General features: G+C 41.3%; 2 protein-coding genes across 4 annotated transcripts in view; both read left to right on the forward strand.

The window, feature by feature from the left end:
• The window catches only part of mfn2 (mitofusin 2), a 29,246-nt gene extending 24,325 nt beyond the window's left edge, over positions 1 to 4,921 (forward strand). For all 3 annotated transcript variants that reach the window (XM_083769504.1, XM_083769503.1, XM_083769505.1), the window contains exons 16-18: positions 700 to 896; positions 2,003 to 2,137; positions 2,973 to 4,921. In XM_083769504.1, coding sequence (XP_083625630.1) covers positions 700 to 896; positions 2,003 to 2,137; positions 2,973 to 3,042 — 402 coding nt within the window. In that variant the 3' untranslated portion in view covers positions 3,043 to 4,921. The remainder of the gene's footprint in view (positions 1 to 699; positions 897 to 2,002; positions 2,138 to 2,972) is intronic.
• A 3,712-nt stretch (positions 4,922 to 8,633) lies between these two features.
• LOC310862043 (cytosolic 5'-nucleotidase 1A-like) lies at positions 8,634 to 9,686 on the forward strand (the record flags this gene model as incomplete). Its single annotated transcript, XM_083769780.1, has 1 exon — positions 8,634 to 9,686. One exon carries the CDS (start codon positions 8,634 to 8,636, stop codon positions 9,684 to 9,686), a length of 1,053 nt encoding a protein of 350 aa, XP_083625906.1.
• Between the last annotated feature and the right edge of the window lie 13,701 nt (positions 9,687 to 23,387).

Here is a 23,387-nt window from a genome sequence, read left to right on the forward strand (position 1 = left end):
TGAAATGTTTTAGTGTTTAGTCTAGTTTTTGTCGACTAAATATCAGACAATTTTAGTTGGCTAAATCTACAGCTGATGATGTATTTTGGTGGGCCTTAATGCCGTCGTAATGGCTGATTTTACACTTCCTGAAAATAGCCGATCTGCAGGATCACAAGTACAACACGTAGCGCTGAGACTCGTTGTGAGCTTGTAGATCTGCTATTTTCAGCATGCAATCAAGTATAAAATGACTTACTGTCACTTACTTGTCTTACTTATACTGGATCTTTTGTCCACTAGTCCCACTAGTTGCAAACATTTAGGTCTAATTTTTATTTGTTGATGAAATTGTTAATATATTTAGTCTTAGTTTTAGTCATCATAGCTTAGTTTTCATGTAGTTTCCAATTATTTTTCGTCAGTGAAAAAGGGTAGTCGATGAAATTTTTTCGTCATAGTAGGTATTAGTCGATGAAATCAACACTGGTGGTAAGTAAGACTGAACACACTCATTCACACTCAACACTTTCAACTATCGGTGAGACGGTGACTGATTCGTTCTTCTTGAGCACCTGAAACTTGACCGCCCTATACTGCTGAGAACATTTGTTGAAAATCACTACCAAGCCCCCCAGGCCAGAACCGCGGTATAAGAGTGACGTTGCCGTCGCCTCGTGGTCAGACTAACATCCTCGCTCTTCTCTCTCCCCCCACAAGATCTGGAAGGCGGTGGGCTGGCGTCTGATCGCCTTGTCGGTGGGTCTATACGGCCTGCTGTACGTCTACGAGAGGCTGACGTGGACCACCAAGGCCAAGGAGAGGACCTTCAAGAGGCAGTTTGTGGAGTACGCCAGCGAGAAGCTGCAGCTCATCGTCAGCTACACCGGCTCCAACTGCAGCCACCAAGTTCAACAGTAAGTCAGCTACACTGGCTCCAACAGTGAGTGGACTGCTGCTCCCCCTGCTGGTTGCTTTAACACCAGCGCCAAATGTACCAAAGCTGGGGCGCTCGCTTGTAGAGTGGTCCAGCCGCATGCCACAGATAGGCTCTGGCCTGACCAGCATGTCGCGTGTTCGAGTCCCGTTCATGACGACCTTTGCTGCGTGTCTCTCCACTTTTCTCCCTCATTCCTGTCTATCTTCACTTCACACGCAGAAAAGCTAAAAACAAATATTTTAAAATAAATTTAACAAAAAAAGCTGGTCAGCGGTGCCGCTGACTAGGGTTAAGACTCTTTTTTTATCACACAGTCAGAGCTGGTATGTGGACTTGACGTCTGCTATGCAGTTACTTTACCAGTGGTTCCCTGGTTTTTCATCTCTCTCTGGTCCCTTTGGTTCCATTTGTACTCTTACAGACATGTAAGAGTCCATTTGGAACCACCTATAGGAATCGTTTAAGGGAACCTAATTAATCGGACCCTTTATTATAAGGGAATCGTTAAGAAACCGGAATCATTGAAACCTGATGGTCTGCTCACCATGCAACCTTATGTAACAGAACAGGATTACATGTAACATCCTCTGCAGTGCATTTGCTCACTCCCCCCTCCTCCTGGTGAGGAGATTAGGAATTGTCAGAATGTCAAAGGAATATTCCTCACTTTGTGTTTTCGAAACCTCTGACTGTTGATATTGTGGCTCTGCAAGCTGCTTGTCATATATCTATGACAAGGGGTGTGTGTGTTTGTACAACACACCTTTTTGTCAAACAGCCAAACAGAAATGTATTTTATTTTGTATTCATAATGTTCAACAACACAAACACAATTAAATCAACAATTATTAATTGTCAAGTAAAATGTCATAATCGTGACTGCCCTGATACTGTTTAACCTGCCAACATGAGTCCCTAACGCCCTGTGTCTCTCTTGTTTAACCTGCCAACATGGCTCCCTAACGCCCTGTGTCTCTCTTGTTTAACCTGCCAACATGGGTCCCTAACGCCCTGTGTCTCTCTTGTTTAACCTGCCAACATGGGTCCCTAACGCCCTGTGTCTCTCTTGCGTGCCTTTCCCAGGGAGCTGGCGGGCACCTTCGCCCAGCTGTGTCAGCAGGTCGACGTGACTCGGCAGAACCTGGACGACGAGATCACAGACATGAACAAGAAGATTGAGCTGCTGGACTCTTTGCAGAGCAAAGCCAAGCTACTGAGGTAAGACACTCCACTACGTCTTGTACGTCGCTAAATGTTCAGATGAATTAAAAATGGTGGTCCCTGTTGTAAACGTGTGTAATGCTTTATCATGGTTCGTCCACAAGTAACAGATTTCGTATTGACTTGTGCTTTTCGTTTGAAATGTACCCATTCTACATTCTGTGAAATACAATTTTCAATCAATCAATCACTACAAACAACGCAGCATGACTTTCGTCCAATGAAAAGTAGACCAATTTCACTGTGCACTATATCGGTGGTTCTGAAACGTTTCTGCCGACCCCCATCTGAAAATATGTTCCAGATGACGGGTCAAGATGCGCCATCTGTACAGATATGGGTCAATACTGGAATGTGCTGTGTGCAGTGCACGTTATATGACTACTAATGCTCATTTGACCATGGCTCTGTGTAACAACCCGGTCATTTACCTGACGTTTACTTTAGTCAACATGAGAAGTAATGCAATGCGTTCATCCGAACGTAACGCTTGTGAATAAATGCTCTGTGTGCGCAATATGGACATAAAACGCTTTCTGTGGATGCGCAACCATGACAACAGAACAGATCCTATAACCTGCGGGTAGCGTAACCATCACGACAGAGCCTGTGGCCGGTTATACGCGGTAACTACCAAACTCAAACAGAATTCACAAAAACGAATAGTATACTATTGCTATGTTCCGTAATGCAGCTTTAATTAATCCTTGTAAATAATTGTTTTATGCAATTTGAGCTTTGCATGGGTGGTAAAAAAATGAAAATCAGCTTTTGGAATTAAATCAAGCCGAGGTATCGTATGTTACATGGGTTATGTATTTTGTCGTGGCAGAAACAAGGCGGGTTGGCTGGACAGCGAGCTCAACATGTTCACACAGCAGTACCTCCAGCAGGGCCGCTAAAGACCCGAGCAACGCTCCACCGCGGCGCTGCCTGTGGTGAAACCAGGCCTGGATGTACAGGCATAGGGACAGAGGAGCTACACCATAGACACAGACCACAGGGTACCATTCTAGACCACCCTCTCCCCTCTGCCAGTCACTCACTCCCATGCAGCCATCGTATTTATCTTTTGCAGTGATCCTCTTTTTGTTTCCTTTGTTTCCTGTGAAAGAGAAACTAAAATGTCGCGGCTTGTAAAACGAAAAATGGGGATTTTTATTTGATTGCAAATAATAACCCTTTCTGCCATATTTGACTTGTCAAGGGGGAGGAATTGTACATACAGTAGCTCATCATTGTTATTGTCTATTTAATATGATGTTATGCCTCATAATAAAAGTGCCACCCCGATGTAATGGCTTTATGAGGGTTACTGGAGGTAGTTTATGAGAGAGCAAGGAAAGAGAAACACCTCTGTCTTATGTAAATAGAGTAAGATAGTACATACGTTATTTATTGCTACAAATGTACTACTGTGTAAGGTCAAAATGTATCACTCTATTCCACGTCTGAAATGACAAAACTCGCCCCACGAACTTGCACAGGGCAGACATTTGCGGGGATGTCGCATTTTCCCCGTCACCATTTCTTTTGTCATTATGTATAAATGGGCCGTGTGACAAAAAAGGTCATATTAATCACAGTCTAGATTTTCAAATGCTGCACATAATTTGAGCGATTGTGATCAATGAAATAACGCATTTTGTTTTGTTCCATGTATCCTTGTTGTGTATACCTACAAACATTGGCTCTTCCCCTTTGTCAGCGATTAAGTCCTAATCATCTTGCTCATAGTCATTGAAAGAAGGATCCAAGAATGACACTTGCAGGAAGCTAGCAATGAGCAGTGAATCTAGGTATTGACTGATTACCATTCCAGTAGGTTTGGCTTCTACATTACAATTGTAATTCCTCAAGTATAACTATTGGGGAATAAGCGTGGTACACTACACAAATATAACCGTAAGAGGCGACGGGCATAATAAGTTTACCTTCGATTCACGCAGGCCAGGTGGCCACAGCTGATTGCTTTAAGTTTAACTGGTTCCCTCATTTAAGAGGCTTTTATTTAATCTATGCACCATCCTACAGTATGTCAGTCAGAAAGAATAGCAAATGTTTGCCTCCCTAAAGCCTTGAACCCAAAAGTGCGTGATATTTTACAGTAATACACATTTTAGTTATGTCTACACTAACACTGTCTGCTGAAAGGCTTAGATTATTCACATGATGTAAATGCCTCTGTCAACGCCTCTTTGTCTCCTGAAAAGTCACTTTCAGAGTCTATATTCTGTGGTATATTTAGCAATGCTTTTATTTTACCATTGAGTTTGAATGGGTTTGTTGAGTATTCAGTCCGACAGCTATGCTTTCTGGCACTTCAATTGCAATGTCACTGTTATCTACCAGGTAACTATAGCCATTTCAGCATTGGTTATAGTTCATAAGTAAGTGACATTAGATCTTATATATTAAATGAAACAGGAGTTTGTTTGCACTGGGCTGGAAAGCCACACATATGCTGAGTTGTGTCAAGTCAGTAGGAGGCTTTGTGTAAAGAGTTTTCCTGAGTGAGGACATGCACTTTATATTTTTGCTGCTTTTGTTCCTTATTTTTCTTCTGTTCTTCTTCTTTTTCTTCTTTTTTTTTTTACTAAATGATTTCCTTTTTCCAAAATGCTAAGCCAGAAAGTCGATGGCATGTCCTATGTGAGATACAGGGAACTTTGAGAGAAATTGTACATGTAGGCCTGCATGCTGTGACTCTTGTAGTTTGTTGTGTAGTTAACTGTCGGCAAAGAAAGGATTGTGAAGAAAATAATAAACGTGACAAATCTGTTTGATATCATGTGTGTTAGTTTGAAATATGTGAATGTGGCTTGGGGGGCGGAGGGGTCACTACAGTTAGAGCTGAACTGAAGTGACTGTCACTGAAAAGAAAAAAGTCACAATGCTTTATCAAGCATGCCATAGGGGTTAATAGTAGTATAAATCATCACATTTCCCAGTCTGTGTGTGTGTGTGTGTGCATGTATGTTTCTGTCTGTTTAGCAAAATTAATGAAGGACTGATGTACAGTTTTTCATGATATTTAGACTGCCCTGAAGAGATGATTTTGGGTCGTTGACTATAATGGAAAAATAGAACATACAACTGGATCATGCGACAACATTCCTCCACCATGAATTGTATGTGACATTTCGAGCCCAAGTGGCGCTTTCTCAGACAATCATGGTCAAAAATCTATTTGAGAGATCCACTTCAGTGTTCAGGTGCAGGAAGAACGGAAGATCAACAAATAAAATAATTTGGTTCCCAGTCCCACAAGGGTAAAATACACTGCATTCATGTAGCACCTTTCTCCAAATCGCTTCACAAAGTATTTCAAATAAACACTCCAATGTAGAGTAAGAATCATGCAAGGCACCAGCCTGCTCATCTGGACGGTTAAGTGCCTTCCTCAAGGACAAATGCAAGACAGCTGATCTACCTCACGAGCCACAGCCTGTGCAACTTGCAGCTTTCGCTATGTGAGGGCTGGCATGATTCAAAGCTTATTGGGCTTTGGCTGTTAAAGCAGGCTTTAATTGGTGACTTGGGACTGCTTCAGTTTGTCTCATTGTGATGCGAATGTATGCGCGTGTAACGCCCGGTATTCGTACCCGGGTCTCTCGTGTGGAAAGCAAACATATTGACCACGGACATCCGTATAATCCGGGGGAGATATTAAACCTTTAGGCTGAGGTTGTGAGCCTCTCTGCTACACTTGCCCCCATTTTGACCTCCTCCCAAGGGGAAACCCGAGCTGGTGTATGGCACCAATGTAACACCCACGATTTGTACCTGGGTCTTCCACGCAAAAGCCAACATCTTAACCACTAGACTAAAGGGATATCTCTATAAACCAGAGGATATGAGACTTTTAGGTCACCAGGCTAGGGTTTTTTATTTTTATTTTTTATTTAACCTTTATTTAACCTTTATTAATCGCATTGAAACTGCGTCTCTTTTGCAAGTGGTAACTGGCCAAGCGGCAAAAACATAATTACACTTCAAAGCTACATCATACAACAGCCAATAATAAATCCATGACAATACCTCCAGAAACATATACAATTATACAACAATACTCCAAAATGGTACACTAACAATAACCAGGTACAAGACATTGTGAACACAAATACACAAAGTACATTATGAACAAAAACAATAAATATATGGGCATGTGCGGCTACTACGCATCCGAACATGTGCAGTTGTTGGATTGTACATTTAAGATCCTTTTGAAACTTCTCAAAGGAACTTTAAAGGCCAATTTTAGTCTGGATTGCAGTTCATTCCACGACCAGGGGCCAAAGAAAGCAAGACACTTTTTACCCCCCTCAGATTTAAAGGCTGGTACTAAACACCGTAGCCAGACATTTGATTGAGGTTTAGACCATTTTTTAACAAATTAAATTTGGAGGAAATGTAAGGGGGCAAATCACCAAGAATGGCTCTGTTGTGACCACTCTGCCAAACACAGTGCACGCTGACAACATAACGGAGGTATTACATTGTAGGCAAAAACTAAGTCCAGTTTCACTCTTGATATTCACTCTTGATAGTGTTTTTAAAACCATTTTATTTCATTATTGGGGAAATTCCTCTGCAAACCACTAGAGGGAGCATGCCTACCATAGTTTGTGAACCAAGTCACCTTTATTTATAAAGGCGACACAACCAGTGGCATAGATCATTCATTGTTTATTTGTCTTCTAGTTTCAGCACTGAGGTACTGTAGGTTTTGCATAATTGTCTCCACCAGGCCGAAGGCATGGGGAGAGAGTGTGTTTTGCACTCCATCCATGTGTCCATGTGTCTGTACGTCCATCTGTGTACAGTTAATCTCTGGCACCGTTAACCCGGTCGATGCCAAATTTTGCACACACAATCCCTGGATGCCAATGATGAACCTCTGCCCCAAAATTTCCAGAACGGCCTGTTATAGTGCCACCAGGAGGCCCACTTTTGAAAAACAATTATTTTGATATTACTCATCCAGATTCTGTCCAAAAATCCCGCAAATTGTTACACACCATCTCTAGAGTCATGTGTTCAAGACGGATCTGTCCGATATTTGATATTCCATCCTAATTGGCTAACATTGGCTTTCAAAGTTTGCAGGATTGGCCCGGTTGGAACAAAAAGCCTCAAATCATGAACGCAGCGTGCAATTTATATGAAATCTTTCACAGACTTTCCTACTAGGCTGAGGAATATATCCCACCCTTTTCACATTGGCCTGTTATAGTGCCACCAACAGGTGGATTTTAGCAAAACACATTTTTGGAACAAAATGCCTCAAATCATCCAATTGCCATCCAAGGCAAGAAGAAATGGCACCCTTTTCACATTGGCCTATTCTAGCGCCACCAGGAGGCCCTGACCTGCCCTGGTGGAGACCTGTACCCCGAGGGGCACTTTTTCTAGTTACTTGCACAAGCAGAGCGTGCAAGTAATAGTTTTCGTCCAGGTATGTCGCTGTTTGATGTGTGTGCGCCGTGCCAGCGTATGACGTAATGACTACTTGTACTTGATATGGCAGTGGTGTCAGGGTGGCATACATAGGGGCATTACCTTTAATCCTCCCGACACAAAAACATCGTCATTACGTCGCCATCGAAAACCAATTACACCCTGGCATTGGGTCCTTTAATCCTCATCTTTATTACGTCATCAATGAGAGCTAGTTGTACCAGTTATACCCTGACGTCATATGCTGCTACGATACATACGCATCAAACGGGGCATACGCAAAGTAACCACAGTATACCGCTAATCAATTTACAAATTACATATACATATACATAGAGGCCTTTAATCCACCCGACACTGATCGACATATATGTCACCATCGTCACTCATCCGTATTACTCTGACCATGATTTAGTATTGATATCACTATAGTCCAAAATTAAGTAAATTTAAAGCAATGTTATTGACAATTAGATATCGATGATAAAAAAAAAGAACTCCAAAAACTAGGTACGTAGCAAATAGCTAAACCTAATAATTCAATATTTCAAACGTTCTTTCACAGAGAAGCTGAGATTTGACAGTTTGTAGCGGTCGACAGTACTTGCGCGCTCTGCTTGCACACTAGTAGGCCATTTATGGCCTACTTGTGTGCAACAAGCAAGTAGGGCCTACTTGTGTGCAACAAGCAAGTAGGCACTCGACAGAGTGCAGTTCTAGTTTATACTGTGTTGTACAGTCAACGGTATCCCGTGCCATGCATTGTGAGCTTGTAGACGGGCAATGTGTGGCGCGAATCACCGTCAAGGAATGGATGACGTAAGACAGATGGCTGTGACCACATCAGTAGATTCAGGTTGTGTGTCTTGACTGGCCCTTTGTGACATCACAAGGTGACGTTGGGGTGTTGATTTGGTCGTTCCTTAAAAGCACATCGTGACTCCAGAGTTGTCAGTACGTGTTTTATCGAAAGAGAGTTATTAGTAGACGAGTACCGTAAAAGCACCTTCATAGGATTTTACGATTTGTAGACATGGATGGGGATAAAGAATGGGCAGAGAGAAAAGCCCTCTTGGGTAGAACATCATCACCGTTACCACCCAACCCGAATACCGCTGTTACTATAGCCGTCTCCCCTCGCACCTTGTTCAACATGGTAGAGGAGAGTGAAATTTATAAGAATGAAGGAGTAGAGAAATACATACAATATCAGGTGGAGCACGAAAATGACATTATGATGCCGGGAGATTCCTTTCCCTTTGTCAAGGCATTGATGACAGTCAACACGAGGCTGAGGGAACTCTACCCAGAGAGTGAAGAGGTGTTTGACATTGTCCTAATGACTAACAGCCATGCCCAAGTCGGGGTCCGAATCATAAACAGCATCAATAATTACGGTTTGAGCATAGAGAGATTCTGCATGACTGGAGGGCAGAGTCCCGTCGGCTACCTGAAGGCTTACAATACCAACCTTTACCTTTCCAAGGACCCGGACAAAGTCTCAGAGGCAATTGATGCACGTATTGCCGCCGCCACAATGTATTCACCTGACTTTGAAAGAGAGTTGAGTGAGATCCAGCTGAGAGTGGCCTTTGACGGAGATGCTGTGCTCTTTTCGGATGAGTCTGAGAGACTCAAGAAACAAGTTGGCTTGGACAGGTTCTTTGATCATGAGAAGAAAAACGAGGACGTTCCTCTTGCCCAGGGTCCCCTGAAGGGTTTTCTGGAAGCCCTGGGGAAACTCCAAAAGAAGTTCTATGAAAAGGATCAGCGTAATGACTGTCCCATCCGCACTTTCCTGGTTACAGCCCGCAGTGCAGCCAGCTCAGGGGCCCGTGTCATTAAAACACTGAGAAGCTGGGGCCTGGAGATTGATGAGGCTCTCTTCGCGGCGGGGGCCCCAAAAACTCCGCTCCTGAAGAAGATAAAACCCCACATCTTCTTTGATGACCAAATGTTCAACATTCAGGGGGCCAAGGAGGGTGGAATCGCTGCTGCACACGTACCGTATGGTATTGCAGCACAACAGGATAAGTACTACAAGGGGAAACTCGGCATGGCTGGGATTAAGCAAGAGATGAAATGATCTTCCACCGAGTGAATGTATCACCTGACACCTGAAAGATCTGAAAACATTGCTGCATAATAAAATACTCCACAATTCATACATCTTTAAGAGAGAACAGAAGACAACTTTTTTTTGGTGATTCAAAGAAATCGCTTAACTTTATAAATTATAAACATGGTGTCCCTATTTTGGCCACATCGTTATAGGCAAACATTTTCAGAAATAGCAAAAAATTGAAGATTCACAAGCTCATCAAGAGCTTGTAGAATAATTTGGTACTTTAATCGGACACCGTTGTATGAAATATGAAATAATTCTTAAGTGGTTAAATGCTGTTTTTCTACTGATGAATGCAGAAGACAAAGTGATCCTCCATCTGCTCACCAGGACAGTCACCAGGAGGAAGATATAGGCAATATAGGCAAAATAAAGGGGTTCTTACCAGACGAGACCCTTTTATGTATTTATACATATTTTATTTTTTCCTTAACTATTTTTGAGGGATGGTAGCCCCTCCTATGTCCAGCTTTGTGTGTTCCCCATAGTGATGATTTGATTGGCTGATTGAGGATAACAAGTGATTTGTGATTGGCTGCAATGTGATGATGTATGACCATAAGAGTGCCCCTCACTTAACACAGGAGTTATTTTTTTGTTTTACCTGGCTTTTTATTCATTCTTTTTTCAGCTTCTCCTTTATTTATGAGAGGACGGAGTTGACATGCAGCAAGCAAAGAGCCTCAGGGCCGATTCAAAGTGGAATAAGTTCTAAAAGGAGATTTGGTCTAGAGGGAAAAGGAGACTAACAACATATATTGCGTTTTGGTAACACAAATCTTTTGTTTTTGCTTGAAGAGTGGTGTTATGTGTGTTTGTAGAGCACACTAAGAGCTGCTCGCTGCTCCAGTGCGGGCGTGTTCTCCCAATGAAAGAAGCCCTCAGATTGCAAATGTCAATTTTTTTCACTGGATATTTCCCCACAATCTTCTGTTATAAGACAACCATCCATCTTCAACCGCTTATCCGTAGTCTGGTCTCGGGGGCAACAGCGCCACCAGAGCGCTCCAGACTTCCCTCTCCAGAGCAACATTAGTGACTTCCTCCTGGGGGATTCCGAGACGTTTCATGGCCAGTGAGTCGATGTATTTCCTCCAACTGCGCCTTGGTCTGCCCCGGGGTCTCCTCCCAGTGGGACATGCGTCGAGGACCTCCCTAGGGAGGCGCCCGAGAGGCATCCTAAACAGATGCCCGAACCACCTCAGCTGACTCCTTTCCAGGCGAAGGAGCAGCGGTTCTACTCTGAGTCTCTCTCGTGTGACTGAACTTCTCACCCTATCTCTAAGGGAGATGCCAGCCACCCGTCTAAGAAAACTCATTTCGGCCGCTTGTATTCGTGACCTTATTCTTTCGGTCATGACCCACACTTCTTGACCATAGATGAGAGTAGGAACGAAGATTGCTCGGTAGACAGAGAGCTTTGCCTTCTGGCTCAACTCTCTTTTCGTCACAACAGTGCGGTACAGCGACTGCAATACCACCCCTGCCGCTCCGATATAAGACAACGCCTGCACCCATTGTGGTGCTATAACAGTCGCTAGTTTCCCCCAGTTTTGAATCCATGAAGTGGGTCTGTGTGTGTGTGTGTGTGTGTGTGTGTGTGTGTGTGTCAAATGTGAATAGTTTTCATATATTTCAAATATTTTTGTGTAATTACAATTCACATGTTATGTATTAAAATATCATATCCAACGTTCCACTATCCCTCCCTTTTTTGTTTAATTAAACATGCAAACACACTGCACTTTGTACTTTATACATATTGTACATCGCTCTATCGATATTCTATTATAGGCTTCTGTATATCCCTTTTCAACCTGGAAATAACTGCTCACATATCCGTATAGTGTATATCCTGCATATTCCTGGATGCTAAGTTATTCTCCCATCATAGGCAATTTTGTACATGCTATATGTCCTATGTTTTTTCTTCTTTTTTGAGCGGTGCCTCCACTCCATTACGGAGGTATGTGTGTCTGTCTCTGTGTCTGTATGTATGTATGTCTGAGCACGGAAAGCTGCAACACCTAAAGTGACCAGTGTACAGCACAGAGTAAAGTGGCACAGACTACACTACAGTACGAGCCCTGGGCCGTTCCTGGGGGTCTGGATGTTCCAGTGACCCACCCCCACACGGTAACTGTCATTTCTCAACCGTTTTGGACGCGGGGCAGCTCGCCGGAACCGGGCCGGCACCCTGACCGTGGTCCTGTGGATCAGGAACTTCCGGGGACCCTCACACGGAGTTGCACCACTCACTTCACACGGGTGTGATTTTTTTACTTGGGCCAGATCCACATTGCAGCCACACTGTTCCAATATGCTCCCCGAGATCCACGCAATTCTATTTTTGAGGGCCTCCTATGTCCAGCTTTGTGTGTTTGTGTGTACCACATTTGTGATGATTTTATTGGCTGAGCACAGAATGTGATGTATGATGATAAGAGCGCCCCTCACTTAACTTAATGTGTGATGTTTTTTTTCCTAATAAGTCTGTATACAATATAGAGGTGGCTGTGTGGGGGGCTGGACTAGTGATACTTGAACAGAGATTGTGGTGAATTGTTTTTTTTTTCCATAAATGGAAAATGAAACTTGATTCAAAACAAAAAGAAAACAAAAAGCCTTTTCACCGTTCAATAGATGACTCTGTGGCCACTGGCCAGTAGATGGCAGTATGACACAAATCAATTTGGGGCAAGCTTGATATTTACTACTAGATCTTATGGGCACCAAAAGTCCCTTAATAATTTATTTACAATCAGTGAGTATAAGCAAATCTAAGTGTGACTATGCAATTGATAATAACGAGGAACATTAATCACATTTTAGTTGATTAATACTCCTTTTTAATGATGTATCTGCTCTGTGTCAATGTACAAAGAAATTATTTTTAGTGGTCTATATTTGTATATCGTATGAAACCTGAACTCAACCCAGTTGTCATCTTTACACTGACTGTCAAATAACTGCTTTCAAAATACTACAGCTGTTTTATGGTAGAGCCAAAATACTGCTATCCTAGTATACCATCCACACCTGCTGTATCAGGTAGGCATCAACTTTTTATGCACCACATTTGGAAAGACTGGAATAGATTCACAAAGATCTGCAGGTCTTTTAAATCAAAGCTGAAGAGTACCATTCTGCTTGTCCCTGCATTTTATTGTCGAGGCTTATTTTTTTAATTTTCAAATATTTGAGTATAGTTCAATTTGAATGTATTTTATTGGGACTTTGTCTTACTGCTTTGAATTGCCTTCTTATAATGTCCTAACAAAGGAACTTGCCTTCCTTTGAAGGTGTATCATTCCACCACTTTAATAATTACTTAAATATGAAGTGGAAAAATATACTTGAAGGTTTGCTATATTGTGCATGTGTTTAGTGGTATTTGTAAAACTGTACAATCTAGCCATTTTGCCATGCTTGCTTCATCATCATCATCACCTTAATTTATACAATACACAAAATACAGTCAAAAAACAATACATCAAACATAAATCAGAAGAAATTACAAAGGAACTTTGTACAGAACAACCATCAGTAAAATAGTGCTACTGCCTACTGTAGATTTGAACTCCTGCGTATTGGTTTTGACTTGTGCGATACGGTGATGATAGTGACCTTTTCACATATTACTGTAATTGGTGACACCTGTAGGAGGAACTATAGTTGCAGGGCATGCAGGCCATTTTAGCAATGGGCTTGTTAAATTACTTGGAATATTTTCAATAATAAATGTAATGAATCTCACCCCTATCTCATTTATATGTGCCCCTTGCAGGCTGCACCACTAGTACCCCTATATGTGTAAATACTGAGTATTTCTTACTGGTGTGGTTGTACAAATTCTCTTTCTCTACACTGAGATGTGCATATACTTAAAATGTTTGATTAGCAACTTATCTGTTTTCATGGCTCTATTAATTTAGAAAAAAAGGTGTAACATGTATTGACCTGAGCTGGGGTTTAACTTTGTTTACTTGTAGGAGGTCTGTTAAGCTTTCCATACAAACAAGTTTCAGTTCAACATTTAAAATGGATGTGATAATTAACATGAGATCAGACTGACACCATATGAACCCAATGTGCCATTCACTGTCGGTGTCAGGGCAGCTTGTTCCAGGATTTTCCCTTGAGAATCTTTAGAAGCTTGATTCATTTTTTTTTTAAGAATGTGATTTGACAACATCTTGGTTTCCTCTTGAAATAGCCAGTTGGGAACTCTCAGCCCCATTAAAACATCTCACTGGACATAACTACTATAACTATGTTAACTAACTGGACTACTAACAACCAACATTGACATGATGTTTCAGGGTCATTCTCAAGCAGGACTTATCGGTTCTTCTTGAATTGCCCTTCCCTTAAAACCAATTATTTAATTATACATTTCTTGATTTATTACAATAGAGGGTATGCGTGTGACATCGTCATCATACGCGGAAGTTATGCGAGAACGGTTACTGAGTGGCAAAACTACTTTTCTGGCCTTGATAGCCCATACATCCAAACAGAAAAGTCCTATCTGATTGCATTAAACAAAGTTAAACGACATTAAACCCACTTTGCCAAGTCACTTTGCGACTCGATTTCCCATTCACTTTATGCATGCCATGCCCTCTATATATCCCGTTAAAATGTTTAAATGTGAATCAGTGAGGCCTGGGCTGTGGCTCAGTGGTCCAGGCACCTTGGCTGGCAATCCAGTCTGGCAGTGTTCTGCGGGTTCGACTCCCGATCCCGACGGCCTTTACGGCATGTCACCCCCCCATCTCTCTCCCCATTTCCTGTCAGCCTACTGTCTGTCCCCCTAAAAAATATAAAATAAAGGCAAAAGCCAAAAAAAAAACATTTGAAAATGTGGATCAGTCATTCCTGTTGCACAAATTCATATAGAGTTCCACAGACCGTAAGTAATCAGTATAAGATCAGCCAAGGCAACAAGCTAATGGGAGCATCAATCTTTAATTGCATGTTGTAAATTCACATAACAAACATTGTATCTAGTGCATCTAGACTAGAGCACACTGAAAATGTTATTCAACATCATCCTCGTGCCATGACTGCCATCTACTTTGACTCCTGTGGAGAATTGGCCCAATGAATAGGCACTTCAGATGATTATATAGCAAACAAAATGCATCTTGCATGGTGGCTCTGCATTGCTTGATCAACAAAATGGCAACATTGATCCCATGAGGTGACTTGCCATCCTCATGAAGGTCCCATGGTCTCTTGGCGTGTGAGACAGTCTGTTCTTGCTGTAATCGCCTGTGTAAAAACAAGTTAGCAATGCTTCGATGGCCTGACAATGTGCAGCCAGCATTAAAAAACATACCCTACCATAAGAAATTAGCTATGTTTACAAGACTAGCCTCTGTTTTTGAAAACATGCACTTTATATATCTTTTTATTTTTAGATTCAGTTCTTGTATGCTCTCAGTACCACAACAGTGTCTGTTTTGCCTGTTGACTTCAATAATATGAATGTTAATATTACATTGAGAATATGGTTAATTTGGTAATCATATTTTAACGACTGATTTGATTAGAATGTGTGATTTGAATGGTGTCTATCTTTCTGAATCCATGCAGCCTATAAGTCTCCCACTGAGAGTCACTTCCAGTCTCTTTAATACCTTATTATTGAAATGCTTGTCTATCACAGTGAGGTATGATGTGGTTTTGATGTTGGCTCACACAGCAGAGGAAACAAGAACTTTTGTACTTTTTATTATGAACTTCTCATGAATCACAATGGGTTTCGTCTGAAGGGTTTTCGATGAGGGAGTCAGGGGACTGTAGAAATCCAATGACCAACCTAATTCATGCAAAGTGGGTTTTGCACCATCTCTTCTCTGTATCAAATATCCTTGTCATAATCTTGATTAGCTACTGATGTTCGGCCATCAATGACCGAAAAAGGGAAGTGGCCGTCCATCCATTTGCAATTGCATTAGTGTTTGAGCTAACGTTGGTGTTTCACTTGCTTAAGTGAGACCTCCATGCTTTCTGACTTGGCGCTGGTGCGAAGCAAAAAATAATAATTTTGCTGTGTAATTCAGTCTGACTAAATATCACTTCCCAGCCAAACACATTAGGACGAAGAATTGCAGAATTGAAATCAATGTTTTGCCTTGATGGCCATCATGGTTTCTTGGTGAGCAGTCGAGGCTGTTGGTCTTTAAGGGCCTCCATGGCTTGCTTCCCTGTGATTCAGTTGTGGCCACCCTTGGAATGAAACTACCTAGAAACAAGATAACCTGGCTTGTCTTTTTACTTTGTGTTTAAGCTCTAACAGAACCTGTAGGGCAGAATAGCCTGTCTTAATAGAATAGTAGTATGTCCATTGCCCATTTATCCCTATATGACCTTTTGCACATTTCACTTTGGAGAGGACATATCAACACAATAATAACTCTTGATAAAGAACGCAGCTTGAAATGAAAAAAAGGACTGCAATGTAGACATGGCCCATGGGACAGGAGGTGGTTGGAGTAGAATTAGGCCATGATGTAGGTCTTGTAGGACATCAAATGCTTTGCTTTCATGGCTTGGTCACCCAGATTGATTAAGTGAAACCAATTGACAGACACCATGTAAAATCGGGACTGTTACTTTCATCTGAGTTAAACAGAGCCTTTTCATTTTGACATTTTCAAAGAGAACCCTGATCGAACTGATTAAAGCACAACTCTACAACGGCTCTATCACATGTTTGACATGCATGGGAGTTGTTGTCAGGAGTCAGTACTCAGGAGGACAGGCTCACTTTACTCTGTGTGTGTGTGTGTGTGTGTGTGTGTGTGTGTGTGTGTGTGTGTGTGTGTGTGTGTGTGTGTGTGTGTGTGTGTGTGTGTGTGTGCAAAATTAACTGTCAATCATTTAGATGGGGGGGCCACCTGGAAACCCCTCCACTGTCCTGAGAACCTGGCAGTTACACCATGCCACTCATACATACATTCACTTTTGTAAAGTTGTCTAACAATTGCTTGTTTCATTTGTTTAGTTGCCTGCGTGTTGGTCGCTGTATCTGAGGCCACCTGGCTATAAGCAACTTATTTCATATCAATGAATCGATTCTAGAGAGATACAACGATCTCAAATGGCAGAGCAGTTCGTGCCTCATAATGTTCATAAAAATGTTTATTCTGCTAATGGCTACATTATAAGATCAACCTTAATTGATCACCAGACCTGTGTCATATCAGCAACAGCAGTGAGAATAAAATAATGTAAAATATTGAGCTGCTATCCACGGATATCTGCACTGGATCTCTGAACTTATAATAAATATAAAATAAGTAATACATATAAATCTATCACTATACAGTGAATATATGAAATATGTGCAGTCTATCAACAATGAAAACTAGGTTGGTATCCGTCTACCAACAATGCATATAAGATTGGATATGTCTATCAACAGTGAATAGTAATAAACAGTGTCTGTCAACAGAACTTCAACAGTGAATATCTGGGTGAATATATGTACAGTCTAGCAACAGCCTATGAATGAATATAAGTACATTAGTTGCTGAAGCTTCAATTTAAACATCCTTGGAAATGCAGATAATCTCTAATCACAACTCTCCATTCCACTATGACAGTTTCACATAACACAGCCAAGTGTGGAGTGTGTCTTTGGCTTGTCAGTGTCAAATTAGTGGAATCTAACTTTGTTTAACAGAAATTCCACCTTGTAAAATAAGTTTACAAGGAGGCTAACCCCCGTGTTGGCTGAGGAAATTAACGTGTTGTTCATTAGATTTCCCACCAATTGAGCCAAGTAGCGTACTGTTAAGAGTTTCCTGAGTTTAGGTGTGGTTGGACACAGACGACCGTGAACATTCATGTTCATGGTCATAGACCTAAACGTCAAATTACATGTCAATTACATGTCAATTTAGCAATTTCTGTGGGGCAATGAATACGATTAAAAATTGCTTATGCTTAATTTATACACTGTTGTATGACGAAGTAAATCAGGCATTACATGTAACTTACTTTGCACAATTGGACGCTCAAAATACATCTCACTCAGTAGAAATGTACAGTATTTTACCAAATTATGCTTTGCCAATCTCAACAATGTTGTTTCCAAAGTGGCAAAATAGCACCACAGACCACACACAATCTTTCAAGTGCACTGGAAAAGATAATTATAGTGCAAAGTAAAGTAGTCTATCGCAGTATAGATATATACTGCAAATATATATATTGCTCGTCGTGATTATTTGATGTATGTATGTTTTTTTTATTTCATGGCTGCGTTTTATTTTTACTTCATTTTTGGATTGGACATAACTGTTCTGTTCGATAATGCACAATAAGATTTCTTTTTCTTTTATCCACCCCCCAAAGAACACTTGTCTTTGGTTGGTGCATGGACAAGCTTATACAATTTTTTTGTGGCTTTCGCCTTTATTTAATTTTTTACGGAGGGATAGACAGTAGTCTGACAGGAAATGGGGATAGAGATGGGGGGTGACATGCAGTAAAGGCCGTCGGGATCGGGAGTCGAACCCGCGGCACACTGCCAGACTGGATCACCAGCCAAGGTGCCTGGACCACTGAGCCATGGCTCAGGCCGAGGGAGAGTGATTTTGAGTGGGTTATACCGTGTGTACAAAGTTGTGGGCCTCCACAGACCGTTGACCACCTTCACACTCCCATAGACCCGACTCCTCAGCAAAGAAGGAGAAAAGGAGGGATGAAAGGAGAGTGGGCTCAGTGTGAAAGACGTCACGCCAGGGGTCACCCTTAGCATCAGTCTCCACCATGATGACCTCAGATCACATGCTCCAGAAATCTTAGATGGTTATCAGAGACTTGGTGAACAGTGAACGCCAACCTGCATGAAGAATTAGCTTTTTGGCTCTGTAGGAGCTATCTAGAAGAGCAAATTCCTTGTACACACTGCCAGTAGGACAGTAACACATTTTGTTGTTGCATGTTTTATGATTTTTTAAATATCAGACTGAGCCCCTGCTGCCCAATGTGGAGCATAGATATGTCATAGAAGATGACTGACATCATAGACTGGCCGCATGAAGTCTGAGATCAACAGGGGAGCCATGCCAATAGACTCTACTATTTCTTTCTTTCGTTTTTTCTTTCTTTCGTTCTTTCTTTCTCTGTCTATCCGTCCGTCCGATCTATCTTGGTGTGGAAGTGAAAAGAAGAGAATTTGAATGAACATAATGGTTATGCATCATGGACATTCCTTCCTCTTGCTGGTGTTGATAAATGGCGACAGAATGCCACTACGGACCCTTATGATTTAGTGCGTCTAAACGATTCCATCTGTAGACAACCCATGGTCACAGTATTGAGCGTGTCATGTGCTTCTCCAAAAGGCGCTGGAACCACACCTGTTATTTCTCTTTCTTTGTATTTTGCTCTGTCCTCCATATGAGTTGTGCTATTTCGCCCATATATTGATGAGAAACATGAAACACACACAAAAAAGAACATATTTGGCAGCATCAAGCCATAGCTCCTATACATTTCTGAAGTCAGAAAACAGTAGATGTCTTGCTGGTTTACTATCTGAAGATATAATCCATCACTGCATGCACACTGTACTGTTTGTGAAAACGCATCACATGATGTAATTGTAAATCTTTTAGTACCATACATGGAAATGTAATGTGTTTCACAAGACAATAGAGAAATATATACAAGTATAAAAAGCAGTGGAACAATTCTGTATCTTACTTTTCAGTGTGTGTTTGAATGTGTCTGTGCTCAACTGTTTTTGCCCAGGGCCTGATTTACACTTAGTTGTGCGGCAGTTTTGTGCATCGAAAATAGCCGATCTACAATCTCACAATGCTTTGCAGCACGATGCGGCTATAGATCGGCTGTTTTCAGCCAAGTATCAGATGCAAGGGTGATGCTCCATACATGGTGCTGTCATATGGATGACAATCTATTAATGTGCAATGCAAGGACGCTCTTCCATCTTATATTTGCATATATTTACATTTGATATTAATGTTATGCCTGTGAAAGGCAACTGCATGCACTCAAATTCAGGGAGGCTCTCAAAACCAACCAACTAACCATCCAATCAATCAATCACATTTCTCAAGTTCAATGTGAATGCCTGTGTCCCATGAGACTGGGACATATAAATTACATCTATTCTAAACAATCATTGGGCAATCTCATGACTTCCATATTTTGCTAAGGTCCTTGATCCAATAATTGCTCCTATATATGAATGTGTTTTTGAGAGATTCAGTCATGCATGAGAGCTTTTCACATTGTGCTATTATACTGTACTTATACTGTACGTAGCCCCAACTGATGGTCAAGCAAACTCTCCACCTCTCTTGAGCTTCACCACACACTGGCGGCCAAATCAAGACAAACTAAACTAATACTATGGCATTTTGGTTTTGGTTTGACTTTGATATAATGTCAAAGCAGTATTGGTTGTTACTTTTCGCACGGATTCAGACCCCTGTAAGACCTATTTGGTCTTGTGCTGTAAAATCTGCCGCCATGCCAGTATAGGTATGGGAGACAGAGAACAAATTCTGAAGAGTGAGGGAGGTGCTAAGTTGTTTCAACACATGTTAAATCAGAAGTCTTGTTGCTTCCAACGCTTGTAGATTATTTATCTGCAAAAGAATAAACCATGGATACTGTAATTTTCGGTTGTCCATTTTAAATGTTCAAAAGAGACGTGTACCTACGTCAGATGATGTGCTGGACAATGTTTTACCTCTAGACGTTCTGTCACTACCAAGTGTGATCTGTATAATGTATAATGTATGTATACTGTATCTAATTAATAAATAATACATTTCCTTTCTACTATGTGAGATCAATGTGACTTCAAATGCCTTGTATGTGAACATACTGTCATTGGCCAGTAAACTGATTCTGGTTCTGAAAAATAAAAATAAAATATGCAAGATTTTGATCTGTTCTTGGCTATAGGCAGAAGAGGATAATGGGGGAGCTTGTAAGCCATTTTATTATGACTGTCTGCTCATATAAATATAGTCATAATTTATTAACTGTGCTTTAAACTGTTGCAGTTTCTGTTATCCCCTTCATTTTTAGGAATCTTAGGATACCTGTCAGTCAGTCCATCCATCACTTACTTGGTTTGCCATATAAATTGCTGTGCAACTTTCTGTTCCCCAGGAGGATGAATCTGATTCTGAACCATTTGAGTGACCTCATGATCTTAGCTTTAGCATCACCGTCAGGCCAAATATAGCTCATAACGTGATTGCAGAGGGAATCTGTGGACTTTCCCCTAGCGGAGAACATTTCCCACAGACTATTTTCTTTTTGTCTTTTTGGGGGGCTCTAGTCCACAGTGTAGAGAAGACAGCAAACATTATCAAGTAGCCTATATCCAACTGCTCCTTAACGCATCTAAATGCACCAAGTGTACGCATGTCTGTAATCCACATAGAGAACCGTTGGCCCCATCGACTTCAAAATCGCCACACACATTCCACACCCCCACAGGGAGTGCAGTGCCCGGTTTCGAGGTCCGTCGGATAGCGGGTTGTCCGTAACCAGAACAAAAGCCTCTGCCTTCTGGACCTGATCACCCCTATACTCCATATTGTTCTGACATCACAATGATTGTTCTGACATCTGCATAGACATGGAGTCTGTCAGGGCATGCCTGACAATGAACTCCATATATGGGCATAAAAGGGACGAGAACATAATAACTGGGTGCGGCATGCATTTCCAACTTGCATCGTTCCAAGTAGGCCAATGCCCAATGGGCACCGCTCTAGTATTTCCAAATCAGCCATATGGCAGCAACTCATGGCATTAAAGTGTGTACACATGACACCACACATGGTCAAGACGATCTTCAGCTCAAACCAAGCATCGGAATGGAAAAATGTTTTATTGAAGTGACTTTGAAGTTAACGTGGCATTGTTGGTGATGCGTGATGCCAAACGAGATGTTGAGTTAAATATCTGAATCTATTTTTTGTTTTTGTTTTTCAGTGAAGTAGGCCTATGCAGTTTCTATTTGTAAAAAATAAAATTCAAATGAAGTGACTTCACTTCATAATTTGTGGTGGACATAATTATTTGGTGCATGTGTTAATTCATAGGTGCTTACAATTTTTGCATTGCACAAGTAGCTATGGTTAACTGCTAACTCTGACCATGTTCTATAACGTAGCAAATAATGTGATGACAAAGTGCTCAACATACAATATGACATTATTACTTGCGCAAGCAGAGCGTGCAAGTAATGTTTTTCGTCAGGTGCTACGATGCGTATGTCCCGTAGCAGCATATGACGTGATGAAGATATGTAGGCCTAAAGGTAATGCCCTTATGTATACATGTATGTAATCTGACACCACTGCCATATCAAGCACAAATTAATCATTATGTCATACGCTGCCACGGGACATACGCATCAAATGACCCAAGTAACCACAGTATACCACTAATCAACTTACAAATTACATATAAATACGCATTTCCTTTAATCCACCCGACACTGAAACATATCTTTATTACGTCACCATTGAGAGCCAGTTATACCTACCCTGGCATTGGTACATATCTTCATCACGTCATACGCTGCTACGGGACATATGCATCAAATGACCCAAGTAACCACAGTATACCGCTAATCAATTTATACAAATTGCATATACATACCGACACTGAAACCTTTGGCCCTTTGTAGCCCTCTAGTGGTACATGTTTAAAATGTATAGGGACCCTTACCTTATCAGTGTTTGCTTCCCACAATTCCCAGTTAAGTTAAGTGGTGGAAAGTGACTGTCCTAAGTACATTTACTCGAGTACTGTACTGTACTTATTTAAGTGCAACTTTGATTTGTAAGTAAACATTTTTAATACAGGACTTGTATACTTTTAATAAGTAACACACACCTCTGTGCATGTCTTTCTTCCAGTCTTGGGGCCCTAATGTTTCACAAGATGTTGAGAGTAGCCTGTGTTGAACTTGACACTGACAGCGTTGTATAGTATACTGTTATATGCATAAAGAACAACGTCACTCACCGAACACAGTAAGCCATATCTGCTTTCACATAATGCTGTATATGTTTATTTGTTCTATTTAGCCAGTTTCTCATATTCTATCTCTCTCTCTCTCTATAGGCCTATGCGCTATTTCTTCTTCGGAACAATATAGCCTACAAAATGATGCCACTATACTTTAGACCTGCATGTGATATGACTGACTCATGGTTATTTATACATTGAGCCTTTAATTGTAATTAAATAATTTAAATACATACTCATATTCTGGGGTAAATTGTGTGTGTGTGTGTGTGTGTGTGTGTGTGTGTGTGTGTGTGTGTGTGTGTGTGTGTGTGTGTGTGTGTGTGTGTGTGTGTGTGTGTGTGTCGTGCGTGAATTTCCAGCAAAGCCACGCCTTTGAATTAGATCTTTAATTTCAGACGGTTTGCACACTTTGTGCAAGAGTAAGACTATTTAATTGCACCTCTCTCTGAAAGCGCGATGCTGAACTGCTGTCCTCGAATAGCAGTTATCACCCTAACTAACCCTATAAATCACTCTCTGTCCACTCCTGACATATAGAAAAACTGGGTCACATCACATGCATGTCCGTCCGCAAGAGCGCAAACGGAATCTTCTAATTTGGTTCGTCTGTAA

The sequence above is a fragment of the Protomyctophum parallelum genome, assembly GCF_964188405.1.
Source record: "Protomyctophum parallelum genome assembly, chromosome: 7".
Taxonomy (NCBI): Eukaryota; Metazoa; Chordata; class Actinopteri; order Myctophiformes; family Myctophidae; genus Protomyctophum; species Protomyctophum parallelum.